General features: G+C 38.6%; 1 protein-coding gene across 3 annotated transcripts in view; it reads right to left on the reverse strand.

Moving 5' to 3' along the window:
• The window catches only part of TIAM2 (TIAM Rac1 associated GEF 2), a 393,945-nt gene that overhangs the window by 141,426 nt on the left and 234,931 nt on the right, over window positions 1-17,588 (reverse strand). For all 3 annotated transcript variants that reach the window (XM_075862681.1, XM_075862682.1, XM_075862683.1), the window contains 3 exons: window positions 16,365-16,550; window positions 3,320-3,466; window positions 2,137-2,208 (listed from right to left, as the gene is read on the reverse strand). In XM_075862681.1, coding sequence (XP_075718796.1) covers window positions 2,137-2,208; window positions 3,320-3,466; window positions 16,365-16,550 — 405 coding nt within the window. The remainder of the gene's footprint in view (window positions 1-2,136; window positions 2,209-3,319; window positions 3,467-16,364; window positions 16,551-17,588) is intronic.

A 17,588-nucleotide genomic window follows, 5' to 3' on the forward strand; every position in this document is an offset into this window, starting at 1 on the left:
TTTTTTATAAAAACTAATTTAAAAGTTTCAAAGGTAGCCTTTAAATAGCCTTAAATAGCTTTACATAGCCTTTAAATCATAACATTCTGCTTCCTGCAGCCACCATTAAATATATTACAGTCTCTGGAAGTAAGCAGGAATATTTCCATACATTGACAGGAAGTATCGAAAATATCACTAAAGCCCCAACAAAATGTATGACAAGTAAAATTTTCTTTCGTCTATTTCGTTATGTGAACTACTAACAGTCCATAGCAACCGTAAAAATAATTATAGTTTCCAATTTGTTCTACTTATAGAAATTGTTAAAGGGTTTTTCTGGAATTTTAAAAATGGCACCAAATTAACAAGGAGCCTCTACAAATATCATTAACATAAACTAAAATTGCCCCCATCATGAATCTGAACTATTTTTGCTAATAATACAATACCATATGTAAATCCTTATGAGAGCTGATGAAATCTACGTATTATGAAGTACTCTGTATACAATAAACCTCAACCTCCAGTTTTCTGTCTCCCATTCAGCATATTGTCAGCTGCTCGAAATCTGGGCCCAACTGTTGTTCTGAACACTGTGTACAATACCATTAATTCCATCGGAATATTTTACTCAACAGATTTCCTGGAAGAACATTACTTACAGATTTCAATAAGATAACAATATATTTCATACAGACATCTTCGCCTGAGGATGACATTTCTGAATTTTGCGATGAGAGAAAAATACTACATTCAGTTCTTCATTATTTTAGTGATAACAATAATACACACAATTAGCATTATCTTCATTATTTATCTTTTAAAGGTGAACCGATATATGGAATCAGATCTATGTTTTGACACAATATCACCAGAATGATGAACAAGTTTATGATATAGCTAAAGGGTGTAGGCTAAAGTTAGGAACAATATGAGTATTAAAGACGTGTTTCATTAACTGACACAAATCCTAATGTAATTACATAAAATATTTAGAGATTACATATAATTTCCAGGATTATAAATAATGCTCAGAAAATAATGATTTTTACATCAGAGCATCTTGTTGGAATTTACTCCTTTGGTTGGGAAAATCTAGGCTATAAAAACATTTTAGACCATGCTTAAAAAAAGTGCACAAACCATTTCTGAGCAGCATCTTTTTGATGGCTACATTTTAGGTCACATTACAAGGACATTTAGCAAAAGATTTTGCTTGAGCTAAAATATATCTTCCAAATGAAAAAAAATCCCTATTTTAATCTCAATTTTCTACTCTGTTATAGGATAGGTCATTAATATTAGATAGGTGGTTGGTTCCACTCCCGGCACCCCTGAAAATCAGTTACCTAAAGGGGCCATGGCGATGAACACCATGGCCTCTTCAATGTTTACCACGCACAGCGCCGTAAATATCTGTAGCGGCTGTGCCTATTATTGCAGCTCAGTCCTATTCACTTGAATGAGGCCGGAACTGCAATTCCAGACACAGTCGCTACAGATATGTACTGAGCTGTTCCTGGTAAGTATTCGTACTGCGGCCTCTTTAGTCAGCTGATTGGCGGGGGTGCCGGGATTCGGACCCTAATGATAGGCCATCAATGTATAATGCCCGGTGACCTCTTTTAATACAAAAATACAGGTATTCTCTCACAGAGGAATTGGATTTAGGGTATAATCCAGAGGCACCATACAGCGGTACAGAAAGTAACTACAGGTCTATAATGCAGACCTGTAAAAACTCTGTGTGTATACCAAAGAATCGGCACATACTACAGCTATGAGGCTTATGAGATAGAGGAAGGGGGCCCTTGCTTGGTCTATCCATATACCCTTTTTCTATATTGCTTGCGTGAACGAACACTGGGCTCCCCAATACACAATGACAGCAGTGTTCGCAAATAAATAAAGTGGAAAAGGCCAAAGGCTCATGCCACCCAGATAGTAAAAAAGAGGTGTAGGAGAGCCTTGCACGCCAGACACCCACTGGGGTCTGAATTATAGGGTGTGATCACATGAACCAGCAACAGAAAAGGTCCCTATTTTAACTTTTGCTATAGGGCAATATATGTATTTGTTAAATATCATGACTATACTTATCAAAAAGTAGATTTAGAGGCCTTTTAGGTATTGTATTGATTTGTGAAGGCTTACCTCATTGGAGTCACTAGAATTAGCTGGAATCTGTGTTCCAGGGCCTGACTGGCTTCCATTAGTATCAAAAATCTAGACAAAAACATAGTACTTATTAAGAATAATTTTAAAATGGAAAGTAGAAATAAGAAATTTATACATCTCCACATATTATAAGTGTAAATGCTCATCTTATGAACGGAATTATTTAAAATAATTTATATACTGACCCCTCTACCTCAACCTTATGTAGCAATTGGAGGACCAATATCATGCAGACATCTCTTTTGCTCATAGTGCACAGAGCTCATTATGCTTGCAAAAAGCATTACATTTGAGAATAGAGGCACATATACTGCAAACGCCTGGAGGAAAACTACAGTACTTTAGGATGGTTGTACATGGTGCATTTCTCATGAAATTATAAGAAGAATCAGAGTATATAGCCAGCTGTTGAGAACAATTTAAAGTGAAGGAACACAAAATAAAATACACTTTGCGGTTACAATTTTTATAGCATCACCCCATTAGATGTCCACTACTCAAAATTGCATCAAAGGGGTTTTCCCCAAAACATGAATTATCACCTATCCACAGGATAGGTGATCATTTTGTGATCGCTGGGAGCTCCACTGCTGGTACCCCCACTGATCGTGAGAGCAGGTGTCCCAAACCCCCAGTTCCTACTCACTGCTCGACTGCAGTGAGTAGGACATTGAATGGAGCTGTGGTCAAGCACCTGCGCTGCTGCTCCATTCAAAGTCTATGGGAATGACGGAAATAGCTGGGTACAGTGCTCGGCTATTTCCATCATTCTCATAGACATTGAATAGAGCGGCGGGCGCATGCTCGACCACCACTCCATTCAAGTTCCTTCTTACTGTGGGGGGGTCAAGTGATGAGGATCTGGGGGTTTAGCTCCCTGTTCTCATGATCGGTGGGGGTCCCAACGGTGGTGGTCCCAGCGATCAGGAAATTATCATCTGATAATTTATGATTCTGGAAAAAAAAGCTTTTAAATAATGAATTGATAAAATCTTTCTAAAAGAGTTAACTGTTCAAATTACGATGTTTTCCATAACACATTAAGGACAAATGGCAACTGCTTGTTTTGTTTTTTCCCTTGGATTAACAATACAAGATGATAGGTTGAACTAGCTAGGACTTTTTTAAACCCTACTATGTTGCTGTCGGATTATTTTACCTGAGTTATTGAAGGCCGTTTCTCCTTCCCCCTCCTTGCCAGGGTATCCAGCCCTTTAAGGGAAGAAAACAAACTCTTCTTGATCTGTACTTTATGCGACAGAGAAAATGTCCGTTTCCGTAAAGCAGACTCATCCCGTGAGCAAATCTAAAAGTCATAGAGCACAAAAAAAAGTTTAGGTAACATTTTTACACTGAAAACAAGCAATGTACTAACTGACTGGAGTGAAGTCAGCAACATCCTCAATAATAGTCTGTATTACGAAACAATAAAGTGGATATGCTGAACGGATGGTTTGAACCATTTGTTCATTCTCATCTGTTTCTGTCCCATCTAGGTTATCTCCTTCATAATACGTGGCACAGAAAATGTTCCAATGCATTGCAGTCCCTGGGACATTTATATCTGTTTATTTACATACTATAAGTTCATTTTGGGCAGTAGGCAATGACATGCCTGCCTTAGAGGCTGATGACATAATGACTAGGAAGCCCAGGGCAGATGGGGAGCCTGCAGCATGGACATGCATAATGAAGACATGCAAACTATAGAGATGTCCTTAACCTTTGTTACAAAGTATACTGCAAGTCTCTGCTTTGTAGGAATCTGAAGGTATATGCATGGAGTAATGATGTCACTCCTGGATTTTGCCTCAAGTCCAAAGGAACACCAGGAAGTGCCACTGCAGTAGTAATTGTAAGTAGCAATGCTGCATTTCCATTGACACACTAAGGACTATTGCCAGATTGTTAGTCAAACTTCCTTGAATCCGCATGTCTATGATCACATTCAATGGCTGCAACATGATTGATAAAGTAAATAAAGAAATAGGAAGAAAAAGGACAAGGACCAAAAAGGCGCTGGCTTCATCATGCCAATATAATTGTGAAGAAAGGAAGCAGCTTAAATACACAATAAATAATGCACTCAAAAACAGAGGAAAAACCTCCAAAATGATGGGTCAAAGATCATTCATTACGTCACAACAGAAGATCATCACAAATGAGGCAAGATGTGCAGTAAAAATCCAGCAAGTAACACCCATAAATAAACATAATAAATCTATTTTTGGTTAATTGCTAATAAAGGATATTTGAAATTATAAAATGTTAAATATGCAATATAAACGATTACAAAGCATGGTAGTAAGTAAAAACGTAATTGGGAATTAAAATGTAAAGAATAATATAAAACATTTAAAACATTGATTTGAAAAGACTGTAAAAATATATATATACTAAGGAGACAACGCACAAATGTAGTAATAAGTTATATGATGTGGTAAAATCACGATCCTCAGAGACAGAGGCTAAAACACAGGCGGCGCTGTAATAGTGTCCCTGGCGTCATAGCAACCTTAATCTTACGGTGGCCGCGGTGGACCAAAAAGTATCATGGAACGCATAGTGACACGCATCGGGAAAAGACATAGAAGATACGCTCCTAACAACAAAAGGTATTCAGCAGACGGAGTCAAGAAATGCTCAAAGCTAGAAGCACACAGACAGAAAGACATTGGGAAAACATAAATTACAAGTTCAATAAATTATTTTGTTTTTTATGAGACGAATCATTATTTTCTTAATCAAGATGTGAGAGACAATGGGAGGGGGAGGAGCCAGATGAAATATATATTATTGTCGTTACTCGGTAATAAATAGAGTTTAGAATGTATATCAATATTAGCACAACCAGGAACATAGATGACAATAAAAAAGAATCTCAATGCTTAATAACCATGTGGGACGATATATAAATAAATCTACAAATCTAAAAAGAATACAAACTATCAGTTATGAAAGTTTTATTCTAAAGCGGACTCAGTTTAATCATTCAGACCATTGGGATGTAGGGTAGCGAGCTTATAAATCTAATAGTTTTCCCTCTGTTTGAGTTTGATAAATCTGTTAGCTATATCTGCTGGGATATGTTCAATAGGAGTAACTTTGATATTCTCAAAGCTACAATTATGTTTATACAAACAATGTCGGGAAATGCTTTGTTTAAGAAATCCATTTTTAACATTTGATCTATGTTTGTTAATTCTGTTTCTTAATGTGTGGGTCGTGCGTCCCACATACTGTAGGTTGCAAGGACATGGCAACAAATAAATGACATAACTACTCCCATAATTAAGGACACTTTTTATTGGAAAGCCTTCCAAAGTTACAGTAGATGTATAATCTATACTTTTATGTGTTATATTTAAACAGCATAAGCATCTTATATGACCACAGCGAAAGGAGCCATTTGATATTGTAAACATTTTTGGAATACTCGGTTTGGTACTGCGCAACTTGCTAGGTGCGACTATGTTTCTTAGAGTTTTAGCTCTTCTATATGTTATTTTGGGTTTTGCTGGTAATAGTGCTTTCAAAAAAGGATGTGAGATTATACCAATGTTTTTGGAGGATCGATGTAATTAGTCTGCTACCAGTGTTGAAAGAGGTGATGAAATTATATTTATAGTGATTCTGAATATCTTTTTTAGTTGTTACAGGGTTAATGCAATCATTTTGTGTAAGGCACATTGCTTGATGTTCAGCACCCTTAATCAAGCTTGTGGGAAAAAAAAGATTTCTTTGAATCTCTTTTTCAGAAGGTGGCATTCTTTTATAAAATCTTTATCATCAGAACAATTTTTTCTCACTCCCCTGAATTATCAGAATGGTAACTTTTTGAGCCATGGGGGATAATGGGCACTCTTAAAGTCGAAATAACGGTTTACATCAACTGATTTGAAATGCATCTTAGTAGTTAGAATGTGCTCCTTATTTTCAATTGTCAAATCCAAGAAATCTATGGATTTTCAGAATAGGTGTGTGTAAAGGTAAGACCAAAGGTATTATTATTTAAATACAACATAAATGCATTAGCAGCAGCTGCATCACCTCTCCAAATAATTTTTTTTATCAATGTAACGTCTATACAATAAAATGTTATTTTTTTTAAAAACGGATCCCCAAGGATCTAGTGTTCTTCAAAAGCACCCATATATAGATTGGCGTACGATGGAGCAAACCGTGAACCCATCACACAGCCCTTGGTTTGTTTAAAAAATTTCCCTTCAAAAGTAAAAACATTGTGTGTTAAAATAAATTTGATGCAATTAGTTAGAAATAGTATCTGCTTACTGGGTAAACTAGAGTCAGATGTAAGATAGGAGGTAGTGGCTTCAATACCCTGATCATGTAGGATATTTGTATACAAGGATGATACATCCGCTGTTAACCCCTCAACGCTCCAGGAAATACTATTATGTCATGGTAAGTGCATCGTTCGCGCTCCATGACATAATAGTATGTCATGGAGTAAACACGGCGCCGTTCGCACGGGTCGCGTTCATGAGCTGTGATAGCTGCTGTTTCCGACAGCAGGCTATCACAGCTCAATGTGTAGGGACCGATCGCGGTGGTCCCCGCAGATTAACCCCTCAGAAGCCGCGTTCAATAGCCATCGCGGCTTCTTAGGGGTTAATCCACCATCGCCGGCCTGCTACAAGATAGCGGCCGGCGATGGTGACTATGGCAACCGGACACCAAACAATGGCGTCCGGCTATGCCATCGACGGAAGCCTAGTGGGTCCTGACAGAGTCAGGACCCACTATGCTTGCTGTCGGTGAGTAGCTGACAGTTCTAATACACTGCACTACGCATGTCGTGCAGTGTATTAGAATAGTGATCAGGGCCTCCTGCCCTCAAGTCCCCTAGTGGGACAAAGTAAAAAAGTAAAAAAAAAGTTACAAAAAGTTGTGTAAAAATAAGAAAATAAAAGTTTTAAAAGGGATAAAAGTAAAAATCACCCCTTTTCTCTTATCAGTTTTTATTATTAAAATAAATATACAAATAAACTATACATAATTAATATCGCCGCGTCCGTAACGGCCTGAACTACAAAATTATTTCGTTATTTATCCCGCACGGTGAACGGCATAAAAGAAAATAATAATAAACCGTACCACAATCACTATTTTTTGGTCACTTCACCTCCTAAAAAATGGAATAAAAAGAAATCAAAAAGTCGCATGTATCTAAAAATGGTACTGATCGAAACTACAGTTCGTTACGCAAAAAATAAGTCCTCGCACGGCTTTCTTGATGGAAAAATAAAAAAGTTATGGCTCTTAGAATAAGGTAACACAAAAAGTAAATGATTTATTACAAAAAGTATTTTATTGTGCAAACGCCATAAGATAAAAAAAAACTATAAACATATGGTATCGCCGTAATCGTATCGCCCCGCAGAATAAAGAGAATATGCCATTTATAGCGCACGGTGAATGCTGTAAAAAAAATAGAATAAAAAAAAAATAGTAGAATTGCTGACCACGCCACATAAAAATAGAATAAAAACTGATCAAAAAGCCGCATGCACCCCATGAAAACTGCAATGCATTCCTCAAGGGGTCTAGTTTCCAAAATGGGGTCACTTTTGGGGGGTTTCCACTGTTTTGGCACCACAAGACCTGTTCAAACCGGACATGGTGCCAAATAAAAAGGAGGGCTCAAAATCCTCTAGGTGCTCCTTTGCTTCGGAGGCCGGTGCTTCAGTCCATTACCGCACTAGGGCCACATGTGGGATATTTCTCAAAACCGCAGAATCTGGGCAATAAATATTGAGTTGCGTTTCTCTGGTAAATCCTTCTGTTTTACAGAAAAAAGTGTAATAAAAAGGATTTTCTGACAAAAAAAAAGTTAATTTCACCTCTACTTTGCTCTAAATTCCTATGAAACACCTAAAGGGTTAATAAACTTTCTATATGCTGTTGTGCCCACCCCGAGATGACCCCAATTTTAACCATTTGTATAAACTGAGACCCCTATTAGACCGTTTCAGTGCCTGGTTTTCCCAAGCATACACCACCGAGACGTGTATTTCTATTGAGGAGTCCCTGGTACATTTTAAACGGAGGCTTCAATCCCGCCAGTACCTGCCGGGTAAGAGGGAAAGGTATGGTGTGAAGATGTATAAGCTGTGCGAGAGGGCATCAGGGTATACCTACAAATTTAGGAAATATGAAGGGAAGGACAGCAGTATTCAGCCCCCAGCACCACCTCTACCTGGATAATTTTTATACCAGCGTTCCGCTCTTCAAGTGCCTCGCTTCCAAAAGTCCTGCGGCATGGCTAGAAGAAATCTGAGAGGCCTCCCTAAGACTCTGCTTGGGCAAACACTCAGAAGGGGTGAGAGCAGGGCACAATCTAGCAGCAACATATTGTGTGTCAAGTACAAGGACAGGAGAGATGCCACACCAGTACCCATGTACCTGTACGGGGTACCAGTACAGAGGCCCCCAAACCAGACTGCCTCCTGGACTACAATAGGTACATGGGAGGGGTGGACTTGTCAGATCAAGTCCTGAAGCCCTACAGCGCAATGCGGTGTGGTATAAGAAGCTGGTCGTGCACATCATACCGAAAAGTTCCCCAAACTGGCAAGAAGGGAAAAAGTCAAAAGAGGTACAAAGTCTTCTATAAGAGGGGGATAAGGAAGGACACAATATACCAATGTGACACGTGTCCCGAAAAACTAAGGCTCTGTATGAAAGAGTGTTTTAAAATGTATCATACATCCCTTGATTTTTAATCTACCCCAGTTTTACTTACCCTGATGTACTCCGCACAGCTTATCCCCCTCATCTTTCCCTTCTGAGCCCTGCTGTGTGCCCAGGCAGCTGTTAACAGCCACATTGAAGGTGTTGCCGTACCCGGGAGTACCCACATTACAGTTTATGGGGTGTATGTCTCCGGTCAAAATGCTCACTACACCTCCAGATGAATGCCTCAAGGGTGTCGTTTTTAAAATGGGCTCACTTCTTGGGGGTTTCAACTGTACTGGTACCTCAGGGGCTTCTGCATACATGACTTAGCACCATGAAATCCCCAGTAGGCAAAATGGTGGTCCTTTCCTTTTGAGCCCCCCCCCCCCCCCCATGGGCCCAAACAGCAGTTTATCACCACAACTGGGGTATTGCCGCACTCAGGACAAATTGGGCAACAAAATGGGGTATTTTATTCCTTGTGAAAATAAGAAATTTTTAGCCAAAACGACATCTCATTGGAAAAAATTTAATTTTTGTCAATTCACAGCCCAATTCAAATAAATTCTGTGTAAAAACTATGGTGTCTAAATGGTCACAACACTCATAAATGAATTCCTTGAGGGGTGTAGTTTCCAAAATGGGCTCACTTCTGGTGGGTTTCCATTGCTTTCATACCTCTGGGGCTCTGCAAATGCGACATGGCACCCAAAAACCAATCCAGCAAATCTGGACTCCAAAGAACACACAGCTCTCCTTTCCTTCTGAGCTCTCCCATGGGCCCAAACGGCAGTTTATCGCCACAAATGGGGTATTGCTGCATTCAGGAGAAATTGGGCAACAAAATGAGGTATTTTCAATTCAAATACGTGCTGAGTAAAAACCGTAGTGTCAAAATGGTAACAACAACCATAAATGAATTCCTTGAGGGGTGTCGTTTCCAAAATGGGGTCACTTTTGGGGGATTCCCACTGTTTTGGCACCTCAACACCTCTTCAAACCTGCCTAAAATGCTGCCTAAAATATATTCTAATAAAAAAGAGGCCGCAAAAAGCACTAGGTGCTTCTTTGCTTCTGGGGCTTGTGTTTTAGTCCAGGTGAACACTAGAGCCACATGTGGGACATTTCTAAAAACTGCAGAATCTGGGCAACACATATTTAGTAGTATTTCTCTGGTAAAACCTTCTGTGATATAGAAAAAAATGGAATAAAATTGAAATTTGTCAAGAAAAATGAAATTTGCAAATTTCACATCCACTTTGATTTAATTCCTGTGAAATGCATAAAGGGTTAAAAAAAACTTCTAAATGCTGTTTTTAATACTTTAAGGGGTCTAGTTTTTAAAATGGGGTGTTTTACGGGGGTTTCTAATATGTAGGCCCCTAAAAGCCACTTCAGAACTGAACAGGTACCTTAAAAAAAAGGCTTTTGACATTTTCTTAAAAATATGAGAAATTGCTGTTTATGTTCTAAACCTTGTAACGTCCAAGAAAAATAAAAGAATGTTCAAAAAATGATGCCAATCTAAAGTAGACATATGGGAAATGTGAACTAGTAACTATTTTTGGTGGTATAACCATCTGTTTTACAAGCAGATGCATTTAAATTCAGAAAAATTCTATTTTTTCTAAATTTTCTCTAAATTTTGCAATTTTTCACAAATAAACACTGAATATAAATCGACCAAATTTTACCACTAACATGAAGCCCAATGTGTCACGAGAAAACAATCTCAGAATCACTTGGATAGGTTTAAGCATTCCGACGTTATTACCACATAAAGTGAAATATGTCAGATTTGAAAAATGAGCTCTGAGACTTAAGGCCCAAACTAGGCTGCATCCTAAAGCTTATATCGGTCAGACTATGAGTCGATTGTAGATCATGCAATTCTCTAATATGATGTGTAGAATCTTTTAAGAAGGAAGGTAGTTTGAAAACAAATGGCAGTAGGTGCAGGTCTATGTAATGTGATAGATTACTTGTTAGAGAGCCAATACCAGAGATAATCGATCGACCAGGGGGGGGGGGGGGCAGATAAGGATTTGTGTATTTTTGGTAAATGACACATAAAAGGAACAGTTGGAAAAGGAACAGTTAAAGAGGCTCTGTCACCACATTATAAGTGCCCTAACTTCCACATAATGTGATCGGCGCTGTAATGCAGACTACAGCAGTGTTTTTTATTTAGAAAAACTATCAATTTAGACGGAGATATGACCGACTTTAGATTTATGCTAATGATTTTCTTAATCCCCAACTGGGAGTGTTTTTACTTTTTGACCAAGTGGGCGTTGTGGAGAGAAGTGTATGACGCTGACCAATCAGCATCGTACACTTCTCTCAATTCATTTACTCAGCACATAGTGATCTTGCTAGATCATGATGTGCAGTCACATACACACACATTAACGTTACTGAAGTGTTATGAGAGTGAATAGACATCGCTTCCAGCCAGGACACGATGTCTATTCACAAATCCCGACACTGAGGTAACGTTTGTGTGAAACTTAATGACAGCAAACGTGATCTCGCGTCATGCACTTCTCTCCACAACACCCACTTGGTCAAAAAGTAAAAACACGCCCAGTTGAGCATGAAGAAAGTCAATAGCATAAATATAAAATAGGTCATAACCGTCAAAATTGATTGTTTATCTAAATAAAAAAACACTGCTGTAATATACATTACAGCGCCAATCACATTATGTAGAAGATAGGGCACTTATAATGTGGTGACAGAGTCTCATTAAGAAAAGTTTTTCTGTTTTAGACAGCAGGTTATCAATATATGCTGGTTCAATCAGGGAATTGTACTCAATCTCATAAGAAGGGATAGGATTAAAATATATTTTCTCATAAAAGATTACGTCAGATAATAATCTAAAAGCTTCTTTTGTAAAATCAATTCTTTCTTGAATGACGATGCCACCCCCTTTATCTGCAGAACGAATGACAATTTGGTCATTCTTTTGTAATGACTTCAGAGCTCTACGCTCAGATTTAGTGAGGCTATGTGTAGAAGTAATAGGATATTCTATTGTTTTAAAATCATTACTCACTAAATTGGAAAATGTTTCTAAGGCTGGTCCCTGATGATAAAGAGGGTAAAAGGTAGACTTGTGGTGTACATCAACCCTGACCAACATAGGGGTTGAATCTGAGATGATTTGGGTGGTATTGTTGGTGTAGGGGAAATTGCAAAGTGACGTAATAATGTTAGTTTACGCGTAAATTTATTCAAATCCATAAATAATTTGAAGCCATCAGGGGATGATGTAGAATAGAATGAGAGTCCTTTAGATAAAAGACTAGTTTAGTCGTTATTTAAAAGGTATTTAGAAAGATTAAAAAGTTGTATTGTATTGGTTTGTGTTTTTTTGGGAATGCTAAGGGAAATCTTGCGTCAATCTCTACCTCCTCTGCACCCTCTTTTTGTTGATATCTTCTGTATCTTTGGAAAAAAAAGACAGTGATAGTCTGGGGTTTTGGGCTTTTCAAATAAGGTAACAGGATATCACGAGAGTGGGAAATGGGGGTGACTGGGGGCATAGTGAGTTGGGAGGGGAGACCTAAAAAATAAACAGTTGAGATGGTATTATCGATCAAAGGTCACAGGTCATCACTGGTAATGCAGTCAGCAAATGGGAATAATTCATGGTCACGATTAGATGTCCCAATATCATGTATGTGTAACGTCCGTGGTCGCTGACCACTAACTCCTTCCATCCAGTCGACGACCTTCTCTCCAGAGATGTCTGCACATACGGCCGTCCTGTTCCACAGTGACTACCAGTGTGCGCTCGCGAGCTCAGTCCAGACTTAAGAAGCCAAAGCGCACGCAGGTGGGAGATTGAGCGAATTGCTCCCAGAGCACCATGGGCTATAAGAAGGTCACAGCCCATTCCTCCCATGCCTGAGCGTTGTTTGTTGTATCCTAGTTTGTCTATGTAAATGGTCTCCTAGTGTCTTCCAGTTCCCAGTGTTTCCCGTACCTGTATCCTGTATCCCGTGCTATTGTGGTCAAGTGAAGTGCTGAGCTATAGTCGTGCTGTGCTGCATACCATGCCTTTCCTGCTACACCACGACTGACGTCTTCCTGCTGCCTAGTCCCAGCCGAACCGGCCTTGCTACTAGCCAAGCTGCGACAGGTACCCTAAACGAACTATAGACTGTTTCCTGCTCCCTGTTGGGGAGCTGCCATACCGCCAAGGCGGCACGGTCCAGTGGGTCCACGAACCCTATGTGACAGTATGGATAGATCCAACAGAGAGGGCGGAAGAATAGAAGAATCACAGAGTTCAATAGAATTATTGAATAGTGGTGAATGAAAACAGGCGAAGGGAGGTGTGTCAGGGATGAGATTGAACAACTGAGATGGGTATCAAGATCTATTGATTTAAATGCATGCAGGGGTACTTGCCTCCAAAGGAGTAGGAAGAGATGTGCAAAGGTGTGGGTGGGGAAGAGGATTGTAGGGGGTATTTGAAGGAATATCCCTAGTTTGATGGGAGCATGGGGTGTTGGGGAGGGCCAATGATTGTGGTTTGGGTTTAGTAGCAAGAGATGTTTTAGTTTTATTCCTATATGTAATATTCCTATTAGAATTAACATGCAGGGTATTATTAGTGGATAATTGTTTGGGGATAAAAGATTTGTGAACTAGAGGTGAGACTGTTTGAGCTGAAGTAGGAAATTTACGAAAGCCATTTTGTAAAGAATGTTTAACAGGGAGATGGTTCGACCTCCAAACCTATTTTGTTTGCTAAATAATCTGCTCTGTCTCTTCTTAGTTTTCTGTTTTTTTTTTTTGCAGATTAAATCTTTCTCAACGGAATGCAATCGATTAATTGTGGATGTTTCTAATTTTTTAAAATCAGGATGATCAGAATAGAGAATGAGTTGTTCACTGAGATCATCAATGACAGGGGATAAAGAGGCAGAACTCTCCAACCTCTTATCAAGTAATCTCTTAATTAAACCTGTATTGCACTGTTCTAAAAAATGTAACCTATCAGCACTAAAGGCTAACTCTTTTGGATAGGGGGTATTAAAAAGTAATCGGAGGCCCCTATGGGCCATCTTTTCTATTAAATACAGTTCTAAAAATTGGCGGATGCTTCTGCTGTTTAAATATAACACATAAAAGTATAGACTATACATCTACTGTAACTTTGGAAGACTTTCCAATCAAAAGCGTCCTTAATCGTTGGAGTAGTTATGTAATTTATTTGTTGCCATGTCCTTGCAACCTACAGTATGTGGGACGCACGACCCACACATTAAGAAACAGAATTAACAAACATAGATCAAATGTTAAAAATTGATTTCTTGAACAAAGCATTTCCCGACATTGTTTGTATAAACATAATTGTATCTTTGAGAATATCAAAGTTACTCCTATTGAACATATCCCAGCAGATATAGCTAACAGATTTATCAAACTCAAACAGAGGGAAAACTATTGGATTTATAAGCTTGCTACCCTACATCCCAATGGTCTGAATGATTTAACCGAGTCCGCTTTAGAATAAAACTTTCATAACTGATAGTTTGTATTCTTTTTAGATGTGTATACTTATTTATATATTGTACTACATGGTTATTAACCCCTTAATTACCGCCGATAAGTCTTTTCACGGCGGTCATTAGTGGGCTTTATTCTGATGCAATAGCCTTTTCACGGCGCTGCATCAGAATAAAGTGAACAGAGCAGGGAGCGTCCCTGCTCTCAGCTACCAGAGGTAGCTGAGGGCTGGGGGCATCCCTGCTCGAACGTGTGAGATCGATATTAGTATCGATCTCACCTGTTTAACCCCTGAGATGTGGTGCTCAATAGCGTGCACCGCATCTGAGTGGTTTTGGAAAAAGGGACGGAGCTCCCTCTCATCCCACTGACACCCGGCGATAAGATCGCTGAGTGTCTGTGTCTCCGATGGCAGCCAGGGGCCTAATAAAGGCCCCCAGGTCTGCCTGTAGTGAATGCCCGCTAGATCATGCCGGAGGCCTAGCAGATGCCTGTCCGTTTTAAGAAGTCTTGCAGTGTATTATAAAAGCAATCGGAGGATCACATATTAAAGTCCCCTAGTGGGACTAGTAAAAAAGTTATAGCTCTTTGAATGTGTCGATGGAAAAACGTAAAAAATGGCTTGGTCATTAGGGCCCAGAATACAAGCAGGGGGAAGGGGTTAAGCACGAAGATTCTTTTTTGTTATCAGTGTTCCTGGTTGTGCTAATATTGATATACATTCTAAACTCTATTTATTACTGAGTAACGACAATAATATATATTTCATCTGGCTCCTTCCCCTCCCTTTCCCCCTTGGATTGTTTCTCACATCTTGATTAAGAAAATAATGATTCGTCGCATAAAAAACGAAATAATTTATTGAACTTACTTGTAATTTATGTTTTCCCAATGTGCTTCTGTATGTGTGCTTCTAGCTTTGAGCTGTTAGGAGCGTATCTTCTATGTCTTTTCCCGATGCGTGTCACTATGCGTTCCATGATCCTTTTTGGTCCACCGCGGCCACCGTAAGATTACGGTTGCCATGGCGCCATTACAGCGCCGCCTGTGTTTTAGCCTCAGTCTCTCAGAATCGTGATTTTACCACATCATATAACTTATTACTACATTTTTGAGTTGTCTCCTTAGTGTATATATATATATATATATATATATATATATATATATATATATTTACAGTCATTTCAAATCAATGTCTTTTATGTTTTATTTTATTCTTCAAATTTTAATCCACAATTATGTTTTTACTTACTACCATGCTTTGTAATAGTTTATATTGCATATTTAACATTTTATAATTTCAAGTGTCCTTTATTAGCAATTAACTAAAAATAGATATATTATGTTTATTTATGGCTGTTACTTGCTGGATTTTTACTGCACATCTGACCTCATTTGTGATGATCTTCTGTTGTGACGTAATGAATGATCTTTGACCCCTCATTTTGGCGGTTTTCTCTGGTTTTTCTTCTATTTTTGAGTGCATTATTTATTGTGTATTAAAGCTGCTTCCTTTCTTCACAATTATATTGGCCTAATGAATATGCCTGTCCAGCATCGAAACGCGTAAGACATTGTACTATTTCATTATTTATTATTAAATTTATAAATAATGTTCATTTAATCAATTTTTGGAACTAGCAGCGCCTTTTTGGTCCTTGTCCTTTTTCTTTATTTGCAATTGGCAACATTCCTTGTTGCGGTTTATGGATCTGGCAGCAGCTTTATCCCGGATTTAATTGTTTATCGCAATTTCCAAGTGTTGTACCTGCCTGTACAACACTACAAGGTGAGCACAATTATCTGTTCCCTCATATTTTAAACAAATCACCAGGATAATTTGCACTATGTGGCGCCATGTTGTGTTTTTTCTCTTCTAGTTCATGATTGATAAAGGGGGCTTTATTGTGCAGTGTTAAACCCACAATCAGAGTGGCTATAAACAATAAGTCTTTATCATTGAACACACATCAACTTACCAATGCATGGAATGAAGAGACTGAAAATATACCAAGCCTTCCCAGTGCTAGTTTTGATGGTCTTCCAGCGGCTGCTAGTAAACTCTTAGGGTTTGGCAGCTCCCCTCCCTGCAGGCTGGATAAATAGCAGCGCATACGGAAGAGATCCATATTAAATTTTTCCAAGTTCTGTTCCCACTGTTGAATCTGTAATACAATTGTAGCATCATAAGCGAAGTCATGTTTTTATATATTTCTAAAATCAGTGTCAAACTACAAGATATTATTGTTAAGAAACGCCATGAAACAATGGTGATTGCTGCATACTGGCTGCAATATTGTAGTGTATAATCTGAAACAAAAGACTGGACATGGTACATAATGGAAACAGATCACCTACAATACCATTTATCATTGAAATTTCTTCCAAACCATTTATGACATCTTATATGTTATGTATAGTCCACACTTAAAGGCTTATCATGACCAAAGAGAGCATTAGATATGTTGTTAACAAAGGGGAGTCCACCAATCAGAACCTATTAGGCAACTATTAGGCAAAATGAAGAGCTCTGGAGGAGCCGAGCAGCTCAGCTAGTTTTGGGGTTCCATCAGTGCATCAATGCAATTACCTATGTGCAGGGGGACCTTTTTTTATGGCTAGTGCAGGTCGTAAGGGGCTCAATACATGACACAGGGATACAAACGTGTAGGGTAAGCATGGAGGGTGGACCCTTGCAGCCATGTACTGTAGTTGATATTCTTACTTGTAAGGCGTGTGTCTCTAATAATATCATATTAAGGAATTGCTTTTTGTACAACTCCCTCAAGCATGTCATGCATCGCATGCACGGGAAATGCAGCTTCTGAAATGCTTCCTATAGTCAAAGGCCATAACTGACCCTAATCAATTTATTTTACCATTCACTCTTACAGAATTGTTGACTTATCCTTTTATTAAACTTTTAGATTATTTTCTTACGGTTTAGTATTTTGTATTTCATTTCTGCACATGTTGCCTACAAAATTTGAGTGGAACAAAACAATAAAAAAAACATTCTGCAGTAGACAGATAAGAAAACAGCAATTTCACCCAATATTATTAAATGTCAAAATGCAGACTTACATGAGAAAAACACAGCCAAGGTATTTTAATAGGCACAAAATGTCAAAACATTCTTTTGGGGAGAAAACTGACATTTTTATGAGCCCACCTGCCACGACAATGCGACCTCTATGAGGTGG

Source organism: Rhinoderma darwinii, chromosome 4 (assembly GCF_050947455.1).
Source record: "Rhinoderma darwinii isolate aRhiDar2 chromosome 4, aRhiDar2.hap1, whole genome shotgun sequence".
Taxonomy (NCBI): domain Eukaryota; kingdom Metazoa; phylum Chordata; class Amphibia; order Anura; family Rhinodermatidae; genus Rhinoderma; species Rhinoderma darwinii.